The following is a 22,314-nucleotide window of genomic DNA, read 5'->3' on the forward strand; positions in this document are numbered from 1 at the left end:
CAGTGAATTTGGAGATGTTTCCCCCTCCCCCCAATTAAGAGAAATTAGTAATTGAATACATCCTGATATTATTATATTTCTTATTGGATGTATTTAACCTTTATTTAACTCGGCAAGTCAGTTAATAACAAATTCTTATTTACAATGACAGCTTACCGGGGTAAAGTGGTTTAACTGCCTTGTTCAGGGGCAGAATGACAGATTTTTACCTTGTTAGCTCAGGGATTCGATGCAGCAACCTTTCGGTTACTGGCCCAACGCTCTAACCACTAGGCTACCTGGCTAGTTCTGACCACTAGATGGTGCTGTTCCTGCTATTAGGAGACTGCTTTAAAAAATAGTCTATAGAGCAGGTATGACAGAAACCCATGCTTTGGTTTTGTTGACCTGGCCACTGTTTCAAATGCTAACTTTTTATAATTTGTGTCACAAATCCAATGCAAGTCAATGGTACCTATATTAGTATTTTCACACGTCATGTCCAAACCATCCTAAAGTATCTAAAAATGTGTTGTGTAACTCAATGTTACTTATACATGATTTGGATATGAAGCATGAAAATGCTAAAATAGGTACCATTGACTTGCATTGTATTTGTGCCACACATGCTAAACATGATATGGATAAAGCAGCACTGGTGAATACATGTGCAGGTTACGGCATTGAAATAGAATTGCATTCCATTATGGCCTCATTGACTTGAATGGGGATGTCACTTCTAGTAATTATATTTCTATGGGCTATAGTACCGCTACTCTATCATTGCACGTTTTGATTTGGGAGATATATTCTAAATGTGATGGGGTTTCCCATTAATTTGAACGTATTTCATGGCTATAATCTAGAGTAGTGAATGATGAACATAATTTCAGATACCCTCAGTTCCTCTGTGAAACATAAATACATCTGTGGTTTGTTTTACTTTACTTGATTTGTGATTATGGGCTCAATATTAAATCAAATAATCCCAATTCAAATATGTGGGGGAACACTAGCTGAATGTTTTAATTTATCTTGCCATAGCTCTTTCTATGGTGATGTAGTGAAATGAGAAGCACAGAAGTACTTTAGCTCATTCAGCAAACCCACCAACCGTGTCATTTCACTGCAACAAGGGTTTCATTCAGCAAACCCACCAACCGTGTCATTTCACTGCAACAAGGGTTTCATTCAGCAAACCCCCCAACCGTGTCATTTCACTGCAACAAGGGTTTCATTCAGCAAACCCACCAACCGTGTCATTTCACTGCAACAAGGGTTTCATTCAGCAAACCCACCAACCGTGTCATTTCACTGCAACAAGGGTTTCATTCAGCAAACCCACCAACCGTGTAATTTCACTGCAACAAGGGTTTCATTCAGCAAACCCACCAACCGTGTCATTTCACTGCAACAAGGGTTTCATTCAGCAAACCCACCAACCGTGTCATTTCACTGCAACAAGGGTTTCATAAGTGGCAAGTTGGTCATTTAAAACACCCGACTCTTTCTTCATAAACATGGAGCTGAGGTTAGAGACGCTATATTTTTCTGATGCCAAATTGCAATCCACCCCCAGCTCTGAAAAATCTCCAAACCCCTAATTTACACACCCCCATGGACCTCATAAACATGAGGGATGTTTTAACTACAGGCCGTTCACACCTTTCCACAGTGACCACCGAGGGGGGTCCAGTCCTTCCCACCTCTAAAGAGAAAAACAGTGAGGCTGATGGGAGGAGAGTCACACTGCCATCCCTCTGATCACCTCCCATTCACCACAGCTGTCTGGAAACAAACTGTCTCTGTTGTCTCCCAAGCACCCTCTTGTGCAAACTGACTGCCAGAGTAGCAGAACTTTGGTCAATTCCATTTAATTGAAAATGTGAATCTGAACTGGAAAGAGCTAGTCTATTTTGATTTGAATGTTTGGTCTGGCTAGGTCCATTTTCCCTAAAAGGAGAGTGCCGTTACCAAATCTGCACAATGAATAGACCCTAATAGGGTTAAACAAGCCAGGACTTCTGGCAGTAAAGATTTAATCTACCTAAGTGTGTGTCGTCAGGGCGACTCAATCGACGAGTCAGCTGCTGAGTATGTGACGTCCTGAGGGCATTCCCACCACACAGGCACAGCAGACCTAACACAGCAGACCTAACACAGCAGACCTAACACAGAGGTCCACAAGCCAATTAGGCTTATCATGACCAAACACACGTACCTTTTTCCACTGACTGACCTACACACACACACACACACACACACACACACACACACACACACACACACACACACACACACACACACACACACACACACACACACACACACACACACACACACACACACACAGGCTTCTTTATATAAGCCTCCCATTACCGAACAGGGCAGTAAAATCTAGACAGGCCTTCAATGTTTGAGACAGGGTTGTTTCATGACCTCGGTCACCAGGCTAAGCATGTCCCCATTAACCTTTCAAACAACACACTAATGTTACAGAGTGACCAGACCAACCTCACAGGCCTGAAGCAAGAACAGAGAAAGACTCAAAGGCCTTTTAAAAAGTGAATAAATAAAGAAAGAAAAGGGAGTCACATGGAAAGCTTCTCAGACGGAAAACAGCAAACCTTTTCTGACATCCCACAAAGAGCCCCATTGTCCAACACACAGGGCCATGAAAAGCAGCTAATCGCAGAGCAGAGAACCTGAGTGAAGAATAGCTTGGCAGCCCAAATACACATGCCCAATTTAAACAACGACTACCCCACACACAAACTATGATTTATAAGAATCTCACAAAATAAAAGAATACCAACAATGAAAACAATACCAGAAACCTGTTTGATCATATATGGAGAGTGAGACAGTGTAGACACAGAGGAAAAATCTATGTTTTAGTTGCTAACAGAGCCCCCAGTGGGTCCAGTGTCAATATTGTATTTGCAGAAACCCTATTTAAGGGTGTAAACTCCAGGAAAGTGACCAACATGAACACGGTGACCTCAATCTGGGTACGTCACAGTCAAACCATCCATGATCTAATCCAGAACACCACCCCATCTAGACCACATGTGGCAGGGATAGGCTGGGGAACATTATCAGCAGCAGCATCCATGACCAAACATCTCCTTATGACGGTCTTGTAATGTAATCTGTATAGAACTACACCACACAGAAAGACAGACAGAGAGAATCCTCAGTAATTCAGGTCAGCCCACCGGATTTGTGATGCACTGAGTATCTGACAGACTCCTTGAGTATTTAACTTCATCAGAGTTCAAAAGGTCTCTTGATATATCCTCTATTCTCTTCATCTGACAGACAGATAGGAAAGCCTGCTGTTATTGGGACAGGAGCATGGAAACGTCTTTGATAAATCTATGAAGCAGACATCGGTCAGTCCAGACAGACAAGACCCTCGCGGACGGCCTGTCATCTATAGTCTGACCTCTGACCTCAGCCATCTTAGCAGTCCATCCCCTGATCCCTGTCTGGCACCAGAGACAGGGGAGGAGGAATGTGATGCTGCTGGATGGATGGAGAGGTATTAGGCAGTCTTCTTCTCAACATGGTGGATCTGGCCCGGCACTGAGGCCTCTCTGAGATTCATATCACATCAGGTTAAGGAGCAGACCTATCCTTACAAGGCCCCACACTGTGCTGCCTCTCCCACTCTAGATTACTAACACACACACACACACACACAGCGCTACTTCTCCCTAGTCCACACACACACACACACACACACACACACACACACACACACACACACACACACACACATACACAGACACACACACACACACACACACACAGTTCATAGACCTTCAGGCAGTCTACCACAGTGGTGTCAGCACATGGCTAGTGTCCCCTCTGTCTACTAGCTAACTTCCCTCTATTAGACCAGGCCAGGGGGCATGACAGGAATCAGACACACATACACACTCATGGAGCCATGCTATCAGTGAGGGTGAAAGTCTGTCAGTGTGTAGTAGGGTGAGGGAGATGAATGTGTGAGAAGGTTCTATCTTGCTCTTTCTCAATTGTGTGTCTCTGTGGGCCTATGCTGCTGTTGAGGCTCGGAAATAAAACACACACACACAGTCAGACAGAGAGAACACCCTCCCCATCCCGGCCAGACTGACCTCACCCCTGTATTCCAGCTACTCCCCTACTCCCCCGTGTCGCCACAATGTGGGTGATAGTCTGATAACTGAGAAGAAAACGAGTGATAACTGGAAACCTTTCTGTTTCTGATGTGTCCGTTTCCTGTTGGTTTATGTTATTGACGTGTGAAGCTGTCACAAACAATGATGGTGAAATGTGGAAGAATTAGACTGATTTGGACCACTGGCTGCTAAATTGTATTTGTCACATGCTTCATAAACAACAGGTGTACACTAACAGTTAAATGTTTACTTACGGGCCCTTCCCAACAATGCAGAGAAAAATATATACAATACCAGTCAGAACTTTGAACACACCTACTCACGCAAGGGTTTTTCTTTAACTGTACTAGTTTCTAAATTATAGAATAATAGTGAAGACATCAAAACGATGAATTTATTTTTAATTTAACCAGGCAAGTCAGTTAAGAACAAATTATAATGATGGCCTACAGCGGCCAAACCCGGACGACACTGGGCCAATTGTGCGCCGCCCTATGGGACTCCTAATCACAGCTGGTTGTGATACTTCCTGGATTCGAACCAGGGTGTCTGTAGTGATCCCTCTGGCACTGAGATGCATTGCCTTAGACCGCTGTGCCACTCGGGAACCCTGAAATAACACATATGGAATCATGTAGTAACCAAAAAAAAGTGTTAAACAAAGCAAAATATATTTATATTTGAGATTCTTCAAAGTAGCCACCCTTTGCCTTGATGACAGCTTTGCACACGCTTAGCATTCTCTCAACCAAATTCATGAGGTAGTCACCTGGAATGCATTTCAATTAACAGGTGTGCCTTGTTACAAGTTAATTTGTGGAATTTCTTTCCTTCTTAATGCATTTGAGCCAATCCAAGTCCATATTTTGGCAAGAACAGCTCAAATAAGCAAAGAGAAAAGACAGTCCATCATTACTTTAAGACATGAATGTCAGTCAATCCGGAAAACCATCAAGCACTATCATGAAACTGGCTCTCATGAGGACCGCCACAGGAAAGGAAGACCCAGAGTTACCTCTGCTGCAGAGGATACGTTCATTAGAGTTACCAGCCATAGAAATGGGCAATTAACTGCACCTCACAGAGTTCAGGTAACAGACACATCTCAACATCAACTGTTCAGAGAAGACTAAGTGAATCAGGCCTTCATGGTCGAATTGCTGCAACGAAACCACTACTAAAGGACACCAATAAGAAGAAGAGACTTGCTTGGGCCAAGAAACACGAGCAATGGACATTAGACTGGTGGAAATCTGTCCTTTGGTCTGATGAGTCCAAATTTGAGATTTTTTGGTTCCAACCGCCATGTCTTTGTGAGACACAGTGTAGGTGAACAGATGATCTCCACATGTGTGGTTCCCACCGTGAAGCATGGAGGAGGAAGTGTGATGGTGTGGGGGTGCTTTGCTAGTGACTGTCTGTGATTCATTTAGAATTCAAGGCACACTTAACCAGCATAGCTACCACAGCATTCTACAGCGATATGCCATCCCATCTGGTTTTCACTTAGTGGGACGATCATTTGTATTTCAACAGGACAATGACCCAACACACCTCCAGGCTGTATAAGGGCTATTTAACCAAGAAGGAGAGTGATGAGTGCTTTATCAGATGACCTGTCCTCCACAATCACCCGACCTCAACCCAATTGAGATGGTTTGGGATGAGTTGGACCACAGAGTGAAAGAAAAGCAGCCAACAAGTGCTCAGCATATGTGGGAACTCCTTCAAGACTATTGGAAAAGCATTCCAGTTGAAGCTGGATGAGAGAATGCCAAGAGTGTGCAAAACAGTTGTCATGACTGTCCTGTGAGCATCCAAATGGGTCAGATCAGCTTGGCAATGGATGACAGTAACCAGACCCTCTCTCACCCACAGAGGGGGGGGGGGCTGCTGGAGGGTTGACAGCTCACACCCTGTCGTAAATTAGGAATGTCCCTTTGTCTTCAGAGACTTTTCCCGATGAAACTCTAACATATTCTAAAGCGAATACTGGAACAATATTTCTAACATAAGAATGTAGGAAATGGTCAGAGGTGATCTAAAGAATAATAATGTCATATGGGATGTTATTTTGCGATGTCATAAAAAGTGTTATAAAGGAAATACTGTAACTTGAAAAGTATATACTCTACATGTACGAAGTCTCAATCCTTTACGTTGTGCATGAAATATGAGTAATGATGAAAGTATCTTTGTTAAGATAGGAATTTGATTTTAGGAGAGACCATTCTACTACCTCTCAAACCATCCTATTCTACTACTCTTCTCAAATCATCGTATTCTACACCTTTCATCACCAATGGGAACCATCAAAACGGCTGGCAGGCCTATCTTCCAAGGAGCATCTTCCAGAGAGAACAACAGTAGAAGACAGGGGAGGGGAGAACCCTTTTGGACAATCAGAGCCTCACAAGCGTGCCGCTGAAAGGCCCAACACCCTTTCTAAGGAGTGAGGGTTCCGACAGAGATCCACGGTGAACAAAGGCATTTAAACGAAAATACGATCATGATTTCTTACTCCATATGGGTGGCGGTTCATGTTCAAAGGATGTGATTACTGTGAGAATAGTTTATAAAATGTATCAACGATAAGTGTCTTTTTCTCTCTCTCTCCCTCTACTCTCTACTACCTCTAATGTCATTGTGTAACAAGCCGCCATATGTTGCGTCAGTCCGCTAGGGACCTTTTTCTAATGTATTAAGTGTGTATGTTATCCTGTGTTATCATTTAGTTAGCTAGTAAATAAATAATTAAACCAATTTGTGTAGTACTGAATCATAAGTAAGGCTGGGTTTTTTGCAGATGCAGGAGGTTACGACTGTTCAGAATGATGATATGATACGAGGTTATGATTAATACATTGACTGTTTTATGGATGTGATAGGTAAACAACCGCTCTCGTGGTGCCCCAAAATCCTAATGATTTAATTGTTACAATATTAATTTAATTGGGTAACAATTTAACATAGTTAGTTGATTCGATAAATAACAGTCATCAGATTAATGAAAGTAAAGTCACAACACCGTTATCAAGGCAAAGGGTGGCTACTTTGAAGAATCTAAAATCTAAAGTATATTTTGATTTGTTTAACACTTTTTTGGTTATTGCATGTGTAGAAAATGTAGAAAATAGTTTTTAAAAATTAAGAAAACCCTGGAATGAGTAGGTGTGTCCAAACTTTGACTGGTCCTTTAAATAATTGAAAAATTGAAAGATAACAAGGAATAAATACACAATGAATAACGATAACTTGGCTATATACACAAGTACAAAATCAAGTGTGTGGTAGATGCTACATTTACATTACATTACATTTAAGTCATTTAGCAGACGCTCTTATCCAGAGCGACTTACAAATGCTAAATGCAGTATCCATCTTCTAGAACACAGTACACATGTTCTAGAATCTTAAACCCATTGTCTCTTCTCTCCTCCCCTTACCACGATGTCTCAGCTGTTAAAAGTTAAGATGAAGTCATCGACGGGAGAGATGACTGCTGTTCATGCTGTTGCTGTGACTTCACACTACATATATGAGACGGACGGGGCCTGGGCAGACAGAGGGGGATGGGGGTTAAAGACCCTGCAGAATGACATCAGACCAGAAGAGGGGGAGGAAGGGGTGAGGAGGAGGGAGGTAGAGGAGGTAGATGGGCTTTAACACATCTACCTACTTTGACTCAGTGTCTGCTAGCATCACATCCTAAATCATACAGATTTGCCAGACCTGTCTGTGTCTGAACTATAGTCAAGACGACTAGGGAAGTGGGGAGGAGAAACACTGGGAAACTGGCGACCCACTCGGCACAAAGCCCCTCTCCTAAACCCCTAGGATGCTCTGGCAGGTGAGACCATTCTGGGCAGACAGACACAAACTCAGTCAGCCAGGACATCTGACTGCGTCTGACCCCGGCAGCCCAGTGTAGCTTCACTTTGGTTAATGATTAATTATTACAATTACAGGGCAGATAGCTAGGTCCAGGCTGAGTCGCTGACACGGCATACTGATTAGTGGTGGTCGACACACACAGCAAACAGCCCATGGACAGCAGTGACTGTCTGGGTGCCTTCCATCATCAACTATGTGTGTCTTCAGACTATCTATCAGTCCAGACTATCTACCCTGACCACATTTTGGCTGTGCAGCCGCAGTAGTCTGTAAGTACCTGTAATAAGTGTGACATGGACTAAGTTTTAAACCCTTCTTAAAGAGTCCGGTACTTTTGTATACTTTCTAGCCAGTAGTTCTGAGAGTAGCACTCACGAGTCAAATATGGTTCCCGAAAACTGCGTACTACATCACATATGTGCAGATATGTGTACCACGTCATTGTTCTCTATCTAGCTCTGCTGTGTGTGCATCTTTCTAGCTGTCACTCAAAAAACGAGGGGCTGAAGCTCATTGGTTATAACTCGAAATGCTAGGGGTTGGCCCACATGGGGGGAAATGTAGGGAAAATGGCGCAAGCAGAGCTTGCAGAAAAAACAGTTGCTTTCAAACTAGGGATTTCATGGCAAATGGATGTAAGACAGTAATTCTGCTCATAGATTGTGCATGTATGAACAACACATTGACACATCCAGCCCAACACGGGAGGTTTAAAAATACTTAGCAGTCGCCAAAGTTCCAGAGAATGTCTTTTATGAATGATTTCAGCAGAACTATAGACTGGCAATTCCCAGTAACATAATCACGCTGAGACTCATATTTTTGATTTCAAAGTTTAACAAAGCAGACAACTCTATGCAGAAGGACTACTTTCAACAATTTACACAGAGTTTTCTAAAAACTCCAAAATATCTGCTCCGAATTAAGATTCAATGATGTCTGCAGAAAGAATGGGGTGTTAACTATGACATGACACATTGACACCCGGTAACGGAACTGCGGTAAATAGGCATACAAAGGTATACATTTGCAAAATTCTTCTTTGCATATTTGGGTATTATTCTACACAATGGCTATTATTTTAATAGAGTTCTGCCGCCAAACAAGACCACATAGACATCTATGTTTCACAAGTTTGGACATTAGAGATCAGTACAGTACTATACTGTACTGAACTCTACTGTACTGAACTATAATCTACTTTTCTTTACTCTACTCTACTGTGCAGTGCTGTGCTTTCCAAACTTGGGAACCCAGCTGTGGTTTGTGACTACTATGCTTTCTCATTGTAGCCAACTCAATTGCAGAAATTCTGTTACCGATTTTTCTGAAATTCGAGTTTCAATCACTTAATAATTTATAGATATATTTTTTAAAGATCAGTAAAAACTAAGTGATAGGTCTACCTTTACTTGTTACTTCTGTGAACTTTCATTATGCTCCCTACTGAGGTAGAGAATTTAGAAAATATCTTAAAGATATGTGGGTTTTTGGTAATGGAATTTCAAGGCACAAGGCAATGTTTCTTAAACTTAGAAGACAAAACATTTTCTCTGAAACTATATAGGTGTTGATATTAGTTGGCAGGGATCTTTACTTCAACATTGTGTTTAAGTAGAATTTTTAACACTTTATAAAACTTTTTTTGGTAGATGTTTTCTAAGAACCCTTTTCCATCTGTTTGACCAGAAATCAAAGCCTTTGCTTACTCCACATTTTTAGGATGGAAAATGTTTGAAAAATGTATATATGTCTTAATTTCTCAAATATAGACTCTTAGTTTTCATTTTACACCCACTTAGACATGCTTCTATGAACTTCACGTTGGTGCTCGTGGGTCCTTTTACATGGAAATGACATGACAGGACTGATGTGATGGAGCCACTGCATGCCAGGATGCTGAGATAAAAGTCACAGCTTGTTTGTGACTCAGAGGTCACATTCCCAAACGTTTTCCAATAGGAAAGATTACGTTTTTATTCCCAATCCTACCATAGGGAGGTCACTGGTCAAGTCATCATATGAGGGTAACCTTTTTCCAGCGCATCGTGCACGGATGGATGGATTTGTAACCAAAACCAAACGAGAAAATCTAATTCCATATGTGCATTTACCTGATGTAATAACTGATTTATTAAATGTAGGCTATACCAAAAGATTCAGTTGATATTCACGGCAACTCGTGAATAAACCCTCTAACCTCCTGGGATAATGTTTACCACTTACCATATAATGAAAATGACCGACAACTACCTAATTTGTCCCACCGTGTTCACAGTAACTTTCTAAATGACTTCCAGGATATAAAAAATACTCACCTGGAAGAATTGGTCAAGTAAAATTCCACGGAATATCCAAAGTAGCTCCCATTAGGTCCGCTGTAGACAGAAGGGTTCTCCACGTCCAAGTTGAAAGTATCACACAACGGTAGCAGAATTATTAGACAAAACCCAATGCAGAATAATGAGTAGTTCAGTTTTCCCGGTGTCTTCGAATGGTATTTTTTGGAACCCATTCTATGTCTCAATTAATCCACTACAATTGTATTTGTTTTAATCAACACTTTTTAGATCAGTAAGGCTTGTGGAGTGGTTGTTCTATGTCTCTAAACTACATGCATTGAAACTCAAACTCGCTGTATCTCTCCTAAATGCTGAGGCAGCTTCTTCCCTTGATTCGCTCTCCCTCGCTACGCACGATCCTCTGTCCTAATTGAAGGGATATTGAAAGGAGGGAGTTCCTCGACTCGTGACAAACTTTAGAAGAGGTGGAGCTCTTAATTCAGAAAAAGACTGACAGAAGAACAACTTGTTAATGTCCATCTAGAGTGGGCTACACTCAGAACGGAGCCATCTATATGATACTGAAATCTTCCCGAACTGGGTATTCTGATAATTGTATCCTCTCCTTGGCAAGATCTGGGTATTCTGATAATTGTATCCTCTCCTTGGCAAGATCTGGGTATTCTGATAATAGTATCCTCTCCTTGGCGCGCAGCCACCATTTGCGTTCAATCCTTTAGAATGGGGAGGGGATTTAGGTCTATCTGCCTAATAAAGATCACATGGTTGTCTCTCTGTAACCTTTTCTACCTGGGTGATGCTGACCAACAGAGATTTAACAAAGATAACCAGATACAGTATATTATTAAATTGGTGGTCAATTGATACAGAGTAACATCATCGGTATTTATCATCCTATTATCTCAACTCTCAATTACCTTTTCTACCTCGAGTTGTTACTAAGTATTCCTCCTGGTTGGAATGGAGTGAGGAGAGTGGTTATTTACCAACATTATTTTATTGAGGACGGTTACACAGGAACTTGATGATCATCAGTAGATTTAAAGGTTTGGGGTGATATAGTGGTCAAACAATTATAATTCATCAGACATTCTGGAAAATACAATGTATGTTGTGAATTCTAACAACTGTCTCCATCTTGCCCATATGCAGCCATATGCTACAGTATGCATGAGTAGGCCAGTATCACACAAGTCTGGGCTGCGTATGTGTTCTCTATTAGTTGAATAATGCAACATAAGATCTGATTCAGGAAGATGATGCATTCTGTCCTTCATCTCTCACAGCATGAGGTTATTTCTCCCAGGGTGTGGGAACTAACTGAGAACATTTCCTATTTCTGTTTCTGAGTCACACCAATAGAGACCCACACAGTTGGAAAGTGGTTACGTTGCAAGTCAGAAGCAACCACCTCACTGAAATGAGATGTTCAATAAAGCCACTCGCCTGGCTGGAATTGTGTCTGTTGGTTTAGCTGATTCACACAGCTAAAGGGGATTGGGACTGAGGGGCCACATTAGCTGGGTGGCACTAAGGACTGTCCACTCAAGGCTCACTCATATTTGGAACTACACTTCCAGAAGCAATGGTTTTAATACTCTAAGTCTTTAGAATCAAAATGGGTTCAATGGCTGGCTTCATATTGAACATCAAAAAGGTTCAATATAGAACCACAAAGCACCCTTACTTTTAGTTCTATACTATAGTCTTCATGCCGAGGGGGGGTCGTAGAGTCGTAGAGCTGCTGGGATAATAATGGGGATCGTCTGCGGGGCGATTCACAGCTGTTGGGGGCAACGTGCCGGTTCACAGCCCTAATCCTGGAGCTAGTGCACCCATTCATCACTCTCTCTCGCTCCCTTTTTAGACCCACATGATGAGCTTGCAGATGGATGAAAGTGAAACCGTCTGTTTATGACAAGGGTTTATAGTTTCTACCCAGATCATATAACCATCTAACGTTTACCAATTTTATTTCCGATCGCAAGGTTGTATAATTTCTAATGGTACAGCGATTTTCCATACACTTCTGAACACTCCCCCCCAACCCACACACTCATTGCCTCAACAACAAAAAATCTGAAAGAGACTCCCTGCTGGGCACAGATATCAGTTTAACATCTAGTTTTGATTTACATTTGGTTGAGTTGTCAACTAACGTGAATTCAATGTGAAATAAACCAAACATTTCACACTGTATTGGATTTAGATTAAAAGTCAGGTGACTTTAAGACTTTTTGCAAATCCAATCAGTTTTCTATGTTGATTCAACATCATAACATTGAATTCTTCGGTTGAAATTACTTGGAAACTGTAACACCCTGATCTGTTTCCCCTGTCTTTGTGCTTGTTACTTCGACACTGTCTGCATCTGGGTCTTCTCCTGAAACGTGATAGGAAACAATGTTGATTCAACCAGTTTTTGCCCATCTTCATATGTATGTCTGTTGATTTTCAAACCATTTCAAATGATCTTCTGACATGTTAACACTGCGACCTCAATATGCTTGTATGGACAGGACTTAAAGGATAAAAAATAAATACAAATAAGTCCACGGTTGATATAGTCCCAAAATGTTTTGCATGTCAGCAGATATTGAACTTTCAAGAAACAAAATGTCACTTGCCACATCATCATGATGACTTGTGTTGTGATTATTGTGGTAGACAGACAGGCATGCACCCTGACAAAGCAGGGTCAAAAGTTTGAGGTCAGACAGACGAGAGAGGTAAAGGAATACGTAAGGGATAGATAAGAGAGCTGTGTGCTCCTAGTCATTATTATTATGGCTGATTGTTCCACCTAGCACTCTGAATTGTTGACCGGTTGTGTCACGTCCTGACCAGTAAAGAGGTTATTTTGTTATTATAGTATGGTCAGGGCGTGGCAGGGGGGTGTTTGTTTTGGGATTTTGGGTTTGATCTATGTTATCTATTTCTATGTTTTCCTTTCTAGTTCTTCTAGTTCTATGTTGTGTATGTTTGGGTTGATCTCTAATTGGAGGCAGCTGATCCTCATTGCCTCTGATTAGAGGTCATATTTAAGTAGGGGTTTTTCTTCATGGGTTTTGTGGGTAGTTGTTTCCGTGTATAGTCTGAGCACCTTACAGGACTGTTTTCGTTGTTTGTTTTGTATGAGTATTTTTTTCCCTTTCTTTAATAAATAAGAAGATGAGCAATTTACCCGCTGCATATTGGTCTGATGATTTCTCCTCCTCAGACGACGAACTTTGTGACAGGTTGCATCAGACTGGTCTCATAAACTAGATGTAACATAGTAAAAGAAAATCCAGGGCACTCAAATTTAGTATGATATGTTTACATGTTTAGTATGGTTAAATAAGATAGATTACTTAAAGCAAAAACGAAAGGAGATTGGTTGGTCGGGGTGGATGGGCGGGCGTATAACTCAAACGTCTAGCAACCCAAAGGTTGCGTGTTTAAATCTCATGGACAACTTTAGCATTTTCGCTAATTAACAACTTTGCAAGCTACTTACTACTTTTTAGCTACTTTTCAACTACTTGGCATGTTAGCTAACCCTTCCCATAACCTTAACCCTTTTAGTTAACCATTCCCCTAACCTTAACCCTTTGACCTAACGCCTAACCTTAACCCTAACCTTAGCCCCTAACCCCTAGAGCTAGCTAAAGTTAACGTTTGCCACAACAAATTGGAATTCGTAACACATCATACGTTTTGCGAATTCTTTGTAATTTGTAACATACATACGAAATCGATGATGGACATCCACAAGTTAATACATACCATACGAAATGTAACATATCATACTAAATGGAGTGTCTTGGATTTATGTACAGAATAATACGAAATGCTCTTGGACCACGTTGGTTGCATATCTCACTGACCCGGGAAAAAATGCTTACTGACTTAATTAAACACAATTTTCCGGATGTTGCATACCACGTTCAGCCAATCAGGTTGCAGCAGTCTGTTGTTTCCCCTGGATGAACGCGGCGCAATAAATCAGGAAGTAGCATTAGCCACTCGTGGTGGTGGGAAATTGTGTTTTATTAAGATAGTTTGCATATTTTCTCAGTTTTTTTAAGCCGGCGGGCCATTAAATTGAGTTATGGAGGAAATAGATGCCTTTGCAGCTTGAATGAAGGATGTTTTATGTACGACCCGGTCGCCAAGGGACACGAGTGTATAGCCGGCTGGGCACATTAAAGTCGGATGCAGATGACAAATGACGTAAAATAAATAATAGTGCCATCTGGTGGCTGGGTGGGCTAACATTAAACTGCTCAAAAACCTGTGAAGAAACACTAATGACACTATTAAAAACATTGTATTAACATGCTAGAATATACTGTTCGTTATGTTATTAAGTAATAACAACAAAAAAAACACTCAACTCTAACACCATGTAATTGTATAGCAAGTCCTATATAGTTACTGTAGTAATTACAGTGTTAGTACACAGGTATAAGTGTGACTTTATTGCATTATGCAGTTCAGCTTAGAACTCAGCCATTTTAGTACAGGGATTCTTATCTTGTAAATACATGTACTACTTCGAAAGCTCTCCAAACAGGAAGGGAATGTAACTTTGGTACTGTACAGCTAATATGAAGCTAAAACAACTAAAACAAGATTAGGTAATGCAGTTGGATTTAGGTCATGGTTTTTTGTCTAACATGTCACTTTCCAGGAGTGGTGTCATTTCAACTAAACGGTCATGTTCAATATGCTACATCTTTTAAAGGTGAGAGAGGATTGACAATTCACTATACTTTATCTATATTCTGACTCTGATGGAGTCAGCCCATCCAGATGGAACTGAAAATGCCCTGTTCTGTTCTTTTCCATGCCAACTTGAGAGTACTGAACAGTGTTTTGTTTTCCATATTTTTCTCCATTTATTTACCCTCGAATTCTCTCGTCATAAGAGATTTCTCACAAAAAAGGGGTGCGGTTATCCCCATGCCTCCGCTGTGACATCATCACCATGTTGTTGTGGCAACAGATTAGGAGCACAACAAAACACTTCACAGTACTCCAAACAGCTTGGCCACTCTTATAAATATAGACCACACACACAGACACACACACAGGCATGCACACACGCACACACACACTTTCTCTTACAAGCAATTGGACACGTGTCTTTCCATACGGTAGGGCAAAGTATTAATAGCAACACCACAAGGCCAGTCAACTTTTTGATCGTGACACAATTTTAAGGTTAGACTCTGCTCTGCCTTACAACTGTCTCTGAACTGGCAACGTGATTCATTTTGACTGTTAGACTGACTTGATATGCTGAACAGTGGAATGGGCCAGAGCGGGAAACAAGCTCAATACTATGAATTATTTGGTCTCCAAATATCAGTTAATATTCAAATCTCTGTTTCATACCCAGAATAATACACACCAAGACTAAAACCTGTATTGAATATTTTACACTTTATTTCCCTCCAAATGCCAGAAAACTCATACATTCAGAGATGAATGCTGCTGATGCAGCAACTAATTGCATGTGCATCTGATATTCAATCCCCCACTATTCACTGAGACCCTACCCTGAGACCCTACCCTGAGACCCTACCCTGAGACCCTACCCTGAGACCCTACCCTGAGACCCTACCCTGAGACCCTACCCTGAGACCCTACCCTGAGACCCTACCCTGAGTCCCTACCCTGAGACCCTACCCTGAGACCCTACCCTGAGACCCTACCCTGAGACCCTACCCTGAGACCCTACCCTGAGACCCTACCCTGAGTCCCTACCCTGAGACCCTACCCTGAGACCCTACCCTGAGACCCTACCCTGAGACCCTACCCTGAGACCCTACCCTGAGACCCTACCCTGAGACCCTACCCTGAGACCCTACCCTGGCTGGCACCCCTTCCTCCATACCCTAATTTCTCTTTGCAAGACAAACAGTCGTTTGACCAACACTGACACAGTCGGGGGTTGGGGTTGAGTGCCACTCCAATGGCAGTTATAAGGCAACCCGGACCCTTTTAAGTCCAAATGCAAATGCCACTTTAACGCACAGCAACAGACAGCAAACAAAGTACACAACAGACTACGTGGGATGTATGCACGCATACAGTACGTAAAGCCACCGGTAGCAAGAGCTAGCAGGAGCTGTAACCTGTTTGTTCCTTTGCTTGTTGGCCAAGCTCTTTATTTGACATCTTGTTTTGTGTGTGTTTAAATAAAGGTTAATTGTCTTGTCAAAGAAGGAAATTAGAGGCAATAGTGACAGATTTGATTGTTATTCAGTATTTATAAAGGCTTGATTTGCAAATGGAAAAGAGAGCTCGCACTTAGCGACTCCTGAGTTAGACAGGGCAACCACTGTAGTCTCCAAATAGACTGGCCTTAATCTAAACCTTAAGCCTTTAACCTGTTTCATAATACCTTTAACTCACACATACACGCACGCACGCACGCACGCACACACGCACACACACACAGCTCAGCCCTTCCTCTGTATTCCCCCCTTACCCCCTCTCTCTCTCCTCTACTGTAGTAATACGCATCTAACAGGCAGGAAATTCTTACAATGTAAAGGCCTGCCTGCACTTCCTGTTTCTACTACACTCATATAAAAAAGGGTTCCAAAAGGGTTCTTCGTCTGTCCCAATAGGAGAAGCCTTTAAATAAACCCTTTTTGGTTCCTAGTAAAAACCCTTTTTGGTTCCAGGTAGAAAAGTTTTAGGTTCCATGTAGAACCGGGTTCTACATGGAATCCAAAAGAGTTCTACCTAGAAACACACACACACTTGAATTCCTCCTCTCTTTCTTTTCAACCTTTCCATTTAGAGGAGAGGAAGGGTGGGGAGGTGTTGCTGATTACTCCAGGCCAGTCTAACATTGTTAACTGGTCGACAGATTCGTAATGAAGGAGTGGAATTTGGCTGGACAGACAGGGTTGTCGGAAGGAATTGTACATTGTTGTACATGCTGACTCCTAGCAACAGTGAGTCATAGTATTGTTTTAGACAAGGGATCATCTGGGTAGTTCTCATTGCAAAACAGTTACAGTCATTCTCATTACCCCTCTTCTTCATCTTCCTCTAAAACTCCAACAGGTCCTGGACTTATTTTATTTTGACCTTCTTCTCTGCGTGTGTTTTTTACTGTGGGCCCATACCAACTGAGACAACATGTGTGGTGGGGTTAAGACCATCCAAAAGTGTCCATGCACTGTTTGCTTACCTAGTTAAAACAGCTACAAAATGTCTGAAAATGGGCATTTGTGTTTTTATGTACATCCGCTAATCAGCCTCAGTTACAGAACAGTAAAGCAGCAGCACATGTAATGATTAAGGACACCAGGCCTCTGTGGCCCTGCCTGCCGGCAGCGAGATCATTGGACACTCTATGAGGCACATAAGTGTCCCGTTGCACCAGCGGTTCCCGCTGTGCTGCTACCATTTACAGCCCATGTCCAAGCTCTCATCAGCATAATGCTGCTTCACGCAGAGTTGAGCCTCTTCTACCTCACTTTACGCATGTTTGCCAGAAAACACACAAAGGTTTGCATTATATGAATGATGTAATTTGACGAGGTTTTACTGATACAGTGAACATGTTGACAGAGACTGTGTGTAAACCTGGGAGACAGAAAGACTAGCAAGGAGTCAGGTTAGGAAAATAGTGTGTACCAGTAGTTGTGTTTCTACCCAAACTATCATGTTCATTTCCTGAGTATGTGTCAAAATTATAGAGGTTAAGCATTTATCTGCCGGTTGAGATGGGTCGAATTGTGATAAATATAACTCTTTGACTAAAGAGGAGCACGATCTCCGCAGCCGATGTGAGCAAGCCGATGTGAGTAAGACCGATGTGAGCAGCCGATGTAAGACCTTTAAACAGGTCAACATTCACAAGGCCGCAGGGACAGACGGATTACCAGGACGTGTACTGTGAGCATGCGCTGACCAACTGGCAAGTGTCTTCACTGACATTTTCAACCTCTCCCTGTCCCAGTCTGTAATACCAACATGTTTTATGCAGACCACCATAGTCCATGTGCCCAAGAACACTAAGGTAACCTGCCTAAATGACTACCGACCCGTAGCACTCACGTCTGTAGCCATGAAGTGCTTTGAAAGGCTGGTCATGGCTCACATCAACACCATTATCCCAGAAACCCTAGACCCACTCCAATTTGCATACCACCCCAACAGATCCACAGATGATGTAATCTCTATTGCACTCCACACTGCCCTTTCCCACCTGGACAAAAGGAACACCTATGTGAGAATGCTATTCATTGACTACAGCTCAGCATTCAATCAATCAATCAATCAATCAAATGTATTTATAAAGCCCTTCTTACATCAGCTGATGTCCCAAAGTGCTGTACAGAAACCCAGCCTAAACCCCAAACAGCAAGCAATGTAAACAAGCCAGCAGCATACCACCCTGCATCCCACTGCTGGCTTGCCTCTGAAGCTAAGCAGGGTTGGTCCTGGTTAGTCCCTAGAAGGTAGACCAGATGCTGCTGGAAGTGGTGTTGGAGGGCCAGTAGGAGGCACTCTTTCCTTTGTAGGGTGCTGTCTTTCGGATGGGATGTTAAACAGGTGTCCTGACTCTCTGTGGTCACTAAAGATCCCATGGCACTTATTGTAGGGGTGTTGACCCTGGTGTCCTGGATAGATTTCCAAGCTGTCCCTCATACCACCATGATCACCCAGCTTACAATTGGCTCATTCATCCCTCTCCCCTGTAACTATTCCCCAGTTTGTTGCTGTAAATGAGAATGTGTTCTCAGTCAACTTATCTGATAAAAATAAATGTAGGTGTAGAAGCACAGTGGCTATGAAAAACTCCCTAGAAAGGCTGGAACCAGGCTATGAGGGGTGGCCAGTCCTCTTCTGGCTGTGCCAGGTGGAGATTATAACATAACATGTTCATAGATGACCAGCAGGGTCAAATAATAATAATCACAGTGGTTGTAGAGGGTGCAACAGGTCAGCACCTCAGGAGTAAATGTCGGTTGGCTTTTCATAGCCGATCATTCAGAGTATCTCTACCGCTCCTGCTGTCTCTAGAGATTTGAAAACAGCAGGTCTGGGACAAACAGGCAGGATATAACCCCTCCCACTTTGCCAAAGCACAGCCCCCCACACCACAAGAGGGATATCTTCAACCACCAACTTACTATTCTGAGACAAAGCCAAGTACAGCCCACGAAGATCTCCCCCATGGCACGAACCCAAGGGGGGGCGTCAACCCGGACAGGAAGATCACGTCAGTGACTCACCCCTCCTAGGGACAGCATGGAAGAGCACCAGTGACTCAGCCCCTGTAATAAGGTTTGAGGCAGAGAATCCCTGTGGAGAGAGGGGAGCCAGCCAGGCAGAGACAACAAGGGCGGTTCATTGCTCCAGTGCCTTTCTGTTCACCTTCACACTCCTGGGCCAGACTACACTCAATCACAGGACCTACTGAAGAGATGAGTCTTCAATGAAGACTTAAAGGTTGAGACCGAGTCTGCGTCTCTCACATGCATAGGCAGACCATTCCATAAAAATGGAGCTCTACAGGAGAAAGCCCAAACACCATAGTGCCCTCAAAGCTCATCAATAAGCTAAGGACCCTGGGACTAAACACCTCCCTCTACAACTGGATCCTGGACTTCCTGACAGGCCGCCCCCGGGTGGTAAGGGTAGGTAACAACACATCCGCCACGCTGATCCTCAACACGGCGGCCTCTCAGGTGTGCGTGCTCAGTCCCCTCCTGTACTACCTGTTCACTCATGACTGCACGGCCAGGCACGACTCCAACACCATCATTAAATTTGCCAATGACACAACAGTGGTAGGCCTGATCACCGACAACGACGAGACAGCCTATAGGGAGGAGGTCAGAGACCTGGCCATGTGGTGCCAGGGCAACAACCTCTCTCCCAATGTGATCGAGACAAAGGAGATGATTGTGGACTACAGGAAAAAGAGGACCAAGCACACCCCCATTCTTATCTACAGGCTGCAGTGGAGCAGGTTGAGAGCTTCAAGTTCATTGGTGTCCACATCACCAACAACCTCTCATGGTCCAAGCACACCAAGACAGTCGTATCCGTTTGGTTAGCTAGCCAGCTGTATTCGTTCGTTCACACCGTTTTCGAAAAGGCGTCAACACCATAACACCACAGCCACTGCTAGCTATCCAACTTTACCAATTAGCAGTACTGTAGAAACTATATACAATACAACGGAACGATTTGACTAGTGTAATGTTAGCTAGCTACATAGTTTTCATTGTATCAAGATAAAGGCGTAGTACAGAGTAACTATCGAGGTTAGCTAGCCAGCTACATTTTCTAACATAGTCTACAACACGCCCACTGCTAGCTAGCTAACCCTACCAGCTAGCTGTATCATTTTTAGTCAATAAAGATTTTTGCAACGAAAGCTTAACTTTCTGAACATTCGAGATGTGTAGGCCACTTGTGTAGCTAGCAGGACTGACTTTGTGTTAGCTAGCCAACGTTTAATTACTTCTGCGTTATGAACTAGACACGGACACGAATGATCCATTGGTAGTTTTTGTTACCAAGTATTGGTGCTAACCGTGTGTTATAGGATGCTAGCATGCTAGTTAGCTAGTTAGCTACGGCGTCATAGGACACGGTGCACTAGGTGGGTTTTCACGGAAGAATACTGTACCAAGTTATCTAGCGGAATAAACTAAGTTTGAGCCTATTCCTGGAAACATTGAACCACTGTAGTTTACATCAATTTTAATTTATAGTGGTAGCTAGAAAAGTTATATTTTAGCGTTTTAGTGTTTCAGTGAATTGTTAGTGAGGGAGGCCCTGCTCTCTTGCATTAGCGTAGCCTCTCCTGTAGCCTATCAACTATGTGTCGGTCTATCCCTGTTCTCTCCTCTCTGCACAGGCCATACAAACGCTTCACATCGCGTGGCCGCTGCCACTCTAACCTGGTGGTCCCAGCGCGCACGACCCACGTGGAGTTCCAGGTCTCCGGCAGCCTCTGGAACTGCCGGTCTGCGGCCAACAAGGCAGAGTTCATCTCAGCCTATGCTACCCTCCAGACCCTCGACTTCTTGGCGCTGACGGAAACATGGATTACCACAGAAAACACTGCTACTCCTACTGCTCTCTCCTCGTCTGACCACGTGTTCTCGCACACCCCGAGAGCATCTGGTCAGCGGGGTGGTGGCACTGGAATCCTCATCTCTCCCAAGTGGACATTCTCTCTTTCTCCCCTGACCCATCTGTCTATCTCCTCATTTGAATTCCATGCTGTCACAATCACTAGCCCATTCAAGCTTAACATCCTTACCATCTATCGCCCTCCAGGTTCCCTTGGAGAGTTCATCAATGAGCTTGATGCCTTGATAAGTTCCTTTCCTGAGGATGGCTCACCCCTCACAGTTCCGGGTGACTTTAACCTCCCTACGTCTACCTTTGACTCATTTCTCTCTGCCTCCTTCTTTCCACTCCTCTCCTCTTTTGACCTCACCCTCTCACCGTCCCCCCCTACTCACAAGGCAGGCAATACGCTTGACCTCATCTTCACTAGATGCTGTTCTTCTACTAATCTCACTGCAACTCCCCTCCAAGTCTCCGATCACTACCTTGTATCCTTTTCCCTCTCGCTCTCCTCCAACACCACTCACTCTGCCCCTACTCAGATGGTATTGCGCCGTCGCAACCTTCGCTCTCTCTCTCCTGCTACTCTCTCCTCTTCCATCCTATCATATCTTCCCTGTGCTCAATCGTTCTCCAAACAATCTCCTGATTCTGCCTCCTCAACTTTCCTCTCCTCCCTTTCTGCATCCTTCGACGCTCTATGTCCCCTATCCTCCCGACCGGCTCGGTCCTCCCCTCCTGCTCCGTGGCTTGACAACTCATTGCGAGCTCACAGAACAGGGCTCCGGGCAGCCGAGCAGAAATGGAGGAAAACTAGCCTCCCTGCGGACCTGGCATCTTTTCACTCCCTCCTCTCTACATTTTCC

At 43.2% G+C, this 22,314-nt stretch overlaps 1 protein-coding gene across 1 annotated transcript in view; it reads right to left on the reverse strand.

The window, feature by feature from the left end:
* The window catches only part of LOC115165649 (integrin alpha-5-like), a 79,677-nt gene extending 68,713 nt beyond the window's left edge, over nucleotides 1-10,964 (reverse strand). The window contains exon 1 of the mRNA XM_029718905.1: nucleotides 10,361-10,964. Coding sequence (XP_029574765.1) covers nucleotides 10,361-10,557 — 197 coding nt within the window. The 5' untranslated portion in view covers nucleotides 10,558-10,964. The remainder of the gene's footprint in view (nucleotides 1-10,360) is intronic.
* Between the last annotated feature and the right edge of the window lie 11,350 nt (nucleotides 10,965-22,314).

The sequence above is a fragment of the Salmo trutta genome, chromosome 28, assembly GCF_901001165.1.
Source record: "Salmo trutta chromosome 28, fSalTru1.1, whole genome shotgun sequence".
NCBI lineage: Eukaryota > Metazoa > Chordata > Actinopteri > Salmoniformes > Salmonidae > Salmo > Salmo trutta.